At 43.6% G+C, this 7,616-nt stretch overlaps 1 protein-coding gene across 1 annotated transcript; it reads left to right on the top strand.

Moving 5' to 3' along the window:
- Positions 1-3,141: 3,141 nt before the first annotated feature.
- LOC130090006 (5-hydroxytryptamine receptor 1E) lies at positions 3,142-4,282 on the top strand. The gene has a single exon (XM_056257669.1). The coding sequence runs from the start codon at positions 3,167-3,169 to the stop codon at positions 4,280-4,282; it is 1,116 nt and encodes a 371-aa protein (XP_056113644.1). The 5' UTR covers positions 3,142-3,166.
- The last annotated feature ends 3,334 nt before the right edge of the window (positions 4,283-7,616 follow it).

Below are 7,616 nucleotides of genomic sequence, written 5' to 3'. Positions count from 1 at the left end.
TTTCAGTGTAGTTTCCTGATGATTCACAGTGTCATAATGACAGACCACTGTCCTTTAAAACATCACTGGTGTGTGTTCAGCTTTCCCAAAACATTTGAGATTTACAAACGGGGTGAGCTTCACAAAACCTGTCAAAAAACCTTGCATATTTCACCCCAAAATGAAAAGAAAGATATGAGAAATTATATTTTTCTTATAGAAAATGATCATCATGATTTGTTGTACTGAATTTGAATTTAAATAAAAGAAAGTGAGCAGTAACATGACATTCAATATATTATAGTAATGCCAATTTAATGAGTAGCCTATGATTAATGTTCTATTTCTATTTTGAGGTGAAATAAACCGGGATATCATCCCTTTACTTCAGTGGCAGTGTGCGTGAAAGAGTGGTGCTCATGAATGTGTAGACATGATAGTGTTTCTGTCTCTGTCTCCACCAAGTGGAGGAATGAAGAAGCTCCAGATCTGGATCTTCTTCATCTTTATCCCAGAGATGTGAATGATCATGATCACGAGGTCACGACCCCAGCGCGTCACTGAGTTTCCCAAGCTCATTCCCACTGTCATCGCTCCACGGTGAAGCCAGACACAAACAACACAGCGGCGCTTGATAGACGAGGCCATGACGGATGAAGACGTTAGAGGCCACGAAAAGGCTAATGCGTCTGACATCTCGATTGGGTCTAGAGATGCTCATGTGTTCATGCTGGATTCTTTTATTTAGTTGGGGGTTTTTTTAAACAAAAAAGTTGATTCAGTCAAGTGGTGTGTTTCAATCAAGTACAAAGTAATACAATATTTTCCCTTTACCTTGATCTTGATCTCAGTCATTATTTCAAAAAAGGTTTATTTTTAAAAAATAAATATCATGATTCAAACATTCCTTAGACATTTTGGCTTCAACCCTCACATCAAAACTGAAAACATACAGTATCACAACTGTATTCAAGTCATTGTCTGTATGAATAGCCTTTTAATATGTTTTGAATAAATGTATTTAAAGATAAGGCACAATATGTATTTTCCGCCGCTAGGGGTCGCTAACCTCTTCAGAACAATAACGAAGGCGTAGGTTGATGACGCAGTGAATCAGCGGAATCATGGCATTTGTCGTCATGGCGATGGATCTAATAATGTTTATGGATGAGTGAAAATGTGTTTATCATGACTGTGGTGTGAAGCAGGGGCGAGTGCTGATGAGAGACAGATCTCAGCGCCACACGCGAGTCCCGCGGATATAAAGCAATGAGGACATTTGATTCTACCGAACTAACGTTACCCGCGAGTGCTGGATTACTCACACAGGTCAGTGTATTCGACGAATGAAGCGTGTGAGGGAACGCAGCGCTGTTTCACTTGCTCTAATAATGTTATTCTATGTGTTAGTTTGTTGGAACATTAGAATAACATACTGATCATATTCTAACATTGAACAGTGATTAGTTTTATGTACATTTGCTCACCTGTCTAAAGCACTGTCGAGTCGAAGTTAGTCGCGGACGCTAGCCCTCGGCTTCTCGAAAACGCCACGCTGATATTGACCCTCGTTTTAGTTCTCCTTTTGTCACAAAGTGTGCTTGCCATGGTCCATAATGTTTGAACGAAACAACAACAGTGTGAGCGCGCCGCTAGCCGTAACGCAGTTGTCCACGTCTGTCGCCATGGTTACTTACAGTGGGAGCGGAAATCAGCGATAACGCAGATATTACGGGCACTATATTTAAAATTATGAATTTCTCTGAATTCTTGGAAACATACGTCATATTATTTGTATTCATTTTTATTTATTTTAGTACATCCAGTTAAACTAAATTAAAAATGAGAAATGTTGCTTTGGCAACTATTTAAAAATAAGAATGAATTTTTTTTTTTTTTTTTTAAGCATTTAAAATGTTTTTTTTTTTTTTTATGGTTTCGTTTTAGTTAACTAACCCCGAAATGTTATACATTACATATCAAACACTTGTCTTTATTTGCTCATCATGTGTGAAGTGCAATAATGAAAGGCTCATTTGAACGCTGAGCCTGTTCTTCCCCAGTGTTCCCTGGGTCGCTCCTGTCTCTCCCTGTTCTCACGAGTCTCGCTCCTGGACGTGTGGACTGATGTGCGCTCGCTCAGGCCTGTGTGTGACGACAGCTTTAGAAAGATCCCAACAACTGCATGTAATGAGTCTGCCTACGCAAACACGGCTCGCACGGAGAGCTGTACGAGCGCTGCTCCCGAAGAGCCTCAGAGCTCATCGTGTTATTGTGAGGCTTCACCCTCTTCTCTGACCTCTAGCACCGGCCCACCTGTCAATCAAACCTGTGAAATCACAGGCTACTGTTGTGTGATTGCTCATTCATGTCCTTATCATTACTGTGATTGCACTGGGACCTGAAGGAGACACGTGTGTGTGTGTGTGTGTGTGTGTGTGTGTGTGTGTGTGTGTGTGTGTGTGTGTGTGTGTGTGTGTGTGTGTGTGTGTGTGTGTGTGTGTGTGTGTGTGAGTGAGTGAACATGGACAGAAATACACAGTCCCGGGGGCGAGGTAGGACTGGGTGAGTTTATTAACACTCTCTTAGTTATTAATTCTTTAATGCTGGTTCTATGAATGCTAGTTAGCGAACTACACGTTATCCCTCATATAATGTGGTGCTGCCCATTAATATACATATGCTCATCATGCTGTAATGTTATTGGCCGACACTGTTATTCGCCATCAGTCGACTTGCTGGACACTGGAATATTTTTTTATTTGTGTGTGTGTGTGTGTGTGATTTAATGATTTAATGAAGAGATTCAGCTACAGGATCAGCTCTTGCTCCGGTGTTGTCAGGGATGGGCAGTGTGCAGTGGCACCAGATCGGGGTGCGAGACCGACTCGGAGAAGGGCGGCTAGGATTGAAGGCTGGGTTTTGGAGGCGGAGCACTGAGGAGAGGGGTGTGATTGTTTGGGTTGATTTAAATGTCCAACAGCGTTTTTGAAAAATAGCTTACCCCACCTTTAAGATCAAATGGTTGATCGGATGGTTAGAGTGGACAGAGAAAGCATCATCGATGTATGAGACACTTGTTAACTCATCATCTGTCTGTGTGTTTGACAGGCCGTGGCTGATCCAGCGCAGGAGTCTTCGGGGCTTTAGTCCTGGAGCGGAGCCAGTGGGTTTCTCCAGCTGACGAATGGAGATGGAGCGACACCTGGGAGAAAGCGGCGGTGCTCTGGCCAACAGCACCAACAGCACGGCCACACCCGGAGCGGCGTTCCCCGCGGAGGCGCTCTCGCAGCGGTTAGCCGTGGTGGCTCTGCTAGCGCTGCTGACGCTGCTGACGGCCCTGGTGAACGGCGCGGTCATCGCCGCCATCTGCACCACCAAGAAGCTCCACCTCCCTGCCAACTACCTGATCTGCTCGCTGGCCGTCACAGACCTGCTGGTGGCCGTGCTGGTGATGCCCGTCAGCATCTTGTACATCACGGTGGAGGTGTGGCTGCTGGGGCCGTTCGTGTGCGAGGCCTGGCTGAGCGTGGACATGACCTGCTGCACCTGCTCCATCCTGCACCTGTGCGTGATCGCGCTGGACCGCTACTGGGCCATCACTAAAGCCATCGAGTACGCCCGCAAGAGGACGGCCCGGCGCGCCGCCGCCATGGTGGCCACCGTCTGGCTGATCTCCGTCTTCATCTCCATCCCGCCGCTGTTCTGGAGGCAGCGCGGCGACGGCTCGCAGCAGTGCATCATCGAGCACGACCACGTGGGCTACACCATCTACTCCACCTTCGGCGCTTTCTACATCCCCATGACTCTGATCCTCATCCTGTACTCGCGCATCTACAGCGCCGCTAAGACGCTGTACCAGAAGCGCGGCTCCTCGCGGCACCTGAGCAGCCGCAGCACCGACAGCCAGAACTCGGTGAACCACTGCCGGGTCACGCACGCCTTCTGCGTCTCGGACGTGTCCAGCTCCGACCCCGCCGCGGAGAACACCGTCCGCGCGCCGTCCTTCGACATGGAGGCGCCGGAGCTGGACGAGAGGAACCAGATCTGCACGTCCCGGGAGAGGAAGGCGGCGCGGATCCTGGGCCTGATCCTGGGAGCCTTCATCCTGTGCTGGCTGCCGTTCTTCCTGAAGGAGCTGCTGGTGGGGCTGATGCTGCTGAAGCCCTCGCCGCAGCTGTCCGACGCCCTCACCTGGCTGGGCTACGTCAACTCCCTCATCAACCCGCTGCTCTACACCAGCTTCAACGAGGACTTCAAGCAGGCCTTCAAGAGGCTGATCCGGCGCAAGGAGCACACATAAACAGCGGCCCACCTGCGACCGGAGCGCTCCAGCAGGAGTCGGGAGAGCACACGTGATGCTGTGTCCTTGGGAAGAGCGGATTACAGTTTTTTAATAAAATCCAATGAAAAACCACTGTCTGCTTTTCTAGCACATCATCGTTTCATTCCTGAGCAACGGCGTGAAAGGCACAGGGGTATTTCCCCTAACGTACTTCCTTCTGAAACTGGAGTTTGGACAGGACACATCCAAAGGGCTCGCTCTGTGTTTCTGTATGTAACTAACGGGTCATTATTTCATCCTCATTCTTGGCTGAAGCATTTGATTGGTCAAATCTGTGTTGTGCTGAACATGACGAGTCATCAACATTATAATCAGTTTTCCAGGAGGAGAAAGACAAATAAAAATACTTGTAATACTAGGTCACTGTTAACCAAACTTTTTTTTAAGTTGATGAACTTTAAGTTTAATATTTGGATTGCATGCAGAGTTGTGTATCAAATCTAGCCCAAATATCAAGTCTCAACAAGTGCCACTCCCGTACCTGAAACACATATATTACAGCCACAGGGATGTGCTATACACACTTTAAACTTGAAAATCACTATATAGTAGTAAACATAAAATATAATTTATGCAATACTTCAAACCTTTAACTCGCAGGAAAACAATCAGCCCCAATACCTATTGTCTGCGAGTGCAAATCTCAACATTCAACTACAGATTTGTATTTTACAGGTTTTCACATTGGAGCTGTGAGTGTGTTTTAGCGTACAAGTACGAATATTTATTGTACAAGTTCTCAAATTCACATCTACGTGCTCTCGAGTTTTGCTACTCTTTTACCTTCATACACAAACCTCAAACACTACAACATTATTGCACTCGAAATCATGCATCTCGAAACGCATTGCCTCAAACACACTCCGGCGGCTCGAGTCATGTCTTCACTCCGCAGCGCTCTCATGGGGGCGGGGCTCAGTTCCCATCATGCACCGCGGCTGGAATGGATAATAATTATTGATTTTATTGTTTATGAACTTGTGTTATTGCAATGGTGGATCTGCTGAGGCAAAGGCACATGCTGTTTCTTTGATGTGCATCAAGAGATGTATTTGGGAAATGTGTCTCCATCATAGTTTATGCGCATGTCGTCTTATTGAAACTATCCAACTCAATTTAGTGCATACATTTTTATGCATTTTTTTTTATTTAGTTATTTATTTTATTTATTTATTTAGAAGCCATATTCCAAAATTTGTATAAAAATAGGTGGGTGGAGTCATTAGCAGCGTTTCCATTACAGATTTCCATCAATATTTTCTAAACTGCGAATTGTCAGCGTTTACATTAACCGAAGAAATGCGACTAAAGTGTCATTTTTCCTCTCGTGATAATCATTCCACAAATCCTGCCACCGGATGTCGGTAGGTTTATATCACAGCCGCCGCACTGACTGGCCATTATTGTCAATGGAAGGAGACGTAGGTGTGTATCCAAGCTCTTATTCTCGTGAGCGGCTCATATGAGGAGTTTCTCCCTCAGTTCTGCTTCAAGATCCTGATTGTGGCGTTTCTTTGAGGTTTAGAATCCAGTATTACCGTAATTCTTTTGTCTTTTATGAGTTTATTAAAGAACTCTGTCTGTCCAAACGTCCCGCGTCATCTTTAAATAATGACCGACTGTTACGCCACGTGACCTGTAAATGCAACAAAAAACTGTTTCAATTGCAGTTTTGCGAAATATTCCTTTTTCGAATTGCCTGAAAAACCACTTCATCAAAGAGTAAAAACTTTTTTGCAAAATACGGGAGTTTTTGAGAAATTGACGTGTTCAATCCACTTCAGTGATGTATGCTAAGCTATGTTAAAAGTGGAACCGCCAGAACCGGAGATCGGCTGAATGGATTCAAAAATGGTAAAACTAAACAGTTTAACTCTGGGGGAGTTGTAAAATGAGCCTATTTCCAAAAAAAGTGGAGTATCCCTTTAAGTCCTATACTTGAGTGTGTTGATAACGAGCTGTCTCCCAGAAGGCCTGCTTCCCTTGACCAGATATGAGGAGCGGGCTCTTCTAATGCCCTTACTGAACATCCCTGGGATCAGGTGATCATCGTCACACACAGAGAAACTTAAGTTTGTGGAAATTTAAAAAGAGACACGTTCATTAAACCCAAAAGCAATAGAAATATCCAAATGCTCATCAAGATGAATTGATTTCAACTGCATTTGTATAGTGTACAGTAGGGTTTACAGTACGGAGAGCAGGAGGTACTCCCACAGACACACACTGCGGTCTCCCATCCCATCATGCATTCTGTTCGGCAACTCAATCGCGCCGAAATCGCGAGATGACGAGGAAAACATTCCACTGTAAATTAAATTAATTAGAAACATATGATTTGGTACTAAAAACATAAAGTCTTGCACATTTTATTGGTGCAAAGATGAGCATGGTGTGTGTATGCCTATTCTGTACAACACTTGCAACTGTTTTAATCACTTACGCCTGCCTGAACACTTGGGCCGAATAGAGGAAACATGTGAAGTAAAAAACATGTGTGTGTGTGTGTCGCCCTCGTGAGGGCCGGTACAGACTAGAGCTGAGCTAAAGCCGGGATATTTATAACATCTACACTGCCGGGCAAAAGTTTGGAATATTTAAGGGTTTTTTATGTTTTTGCTCACCAAGGTTGCATTTATTTGATCATATTATTTGAAATATTATTACAATTTACAATAACAGTTTTCTATTGTATTATATGTTTTAAGTGTTTCTTATCATCAATGTTGAAAACAGTTTTTTTGTGGAATATATTTTTCAGGATTCTTTGATGAATATGAAGTTCAAAAGCACAGCATTTATTCGAAATATAATCTTTTAACAATATACATTTCTTTACATGTCAATTTTGATCAATGTAATGCATTAAAACTGAGGCGACCTGCAGAGTTTGCCGAACAGCACTTTGAGTCTTCTGGGTAAAATATTAATAAAGGTCTATCTATTCAGATAATATTCCATACATTATCAGAGCTTGGTAGACAGATAATTATTATATTTTTTAGACATTATTAGACAGATCATTAATTAATATTATACAATAAATGATGTTATTTAGATTGGTATTAAGATTGAACCTTTAGCAGCACAACTGTTTTCAACACTGATAATAATCATAACTGTTTCTCGAGCATCAGATCCTCATATTAGAGTGATTTCTGAAGGATCATGTGACACTGAAGACTGGAGTAATGATGCTGAAAATTCAGCTTTGATCACAGGAATAAATTACACTTTATTCACATAAAACAGCTGATTTACACTGGAATAATATTTCACTGTTTTTACTGTA

Source organism: Rhinichthys klamathensis, unplaced genomic scaffold, assembly GCF_029890125.1.
Source record: "Rhinichthys klamathensis goyatoka isolate OS25496 unplaced genomic scaffold, OSU_Roscu_1.1 h1tg000141l_1, whole genome shotgun sequence".
In the NCBI taxonomy this organism is placed as follows: Eukaryota; Metazoa; Chordata; class Actinopteri; order Cypriniformes; family Leuciscidae; genus Rhinichthys; species Rhinichthys klamathensis.
This window is presented reverse-complemented; position numbering and strand designations above follow the sequence as displayed.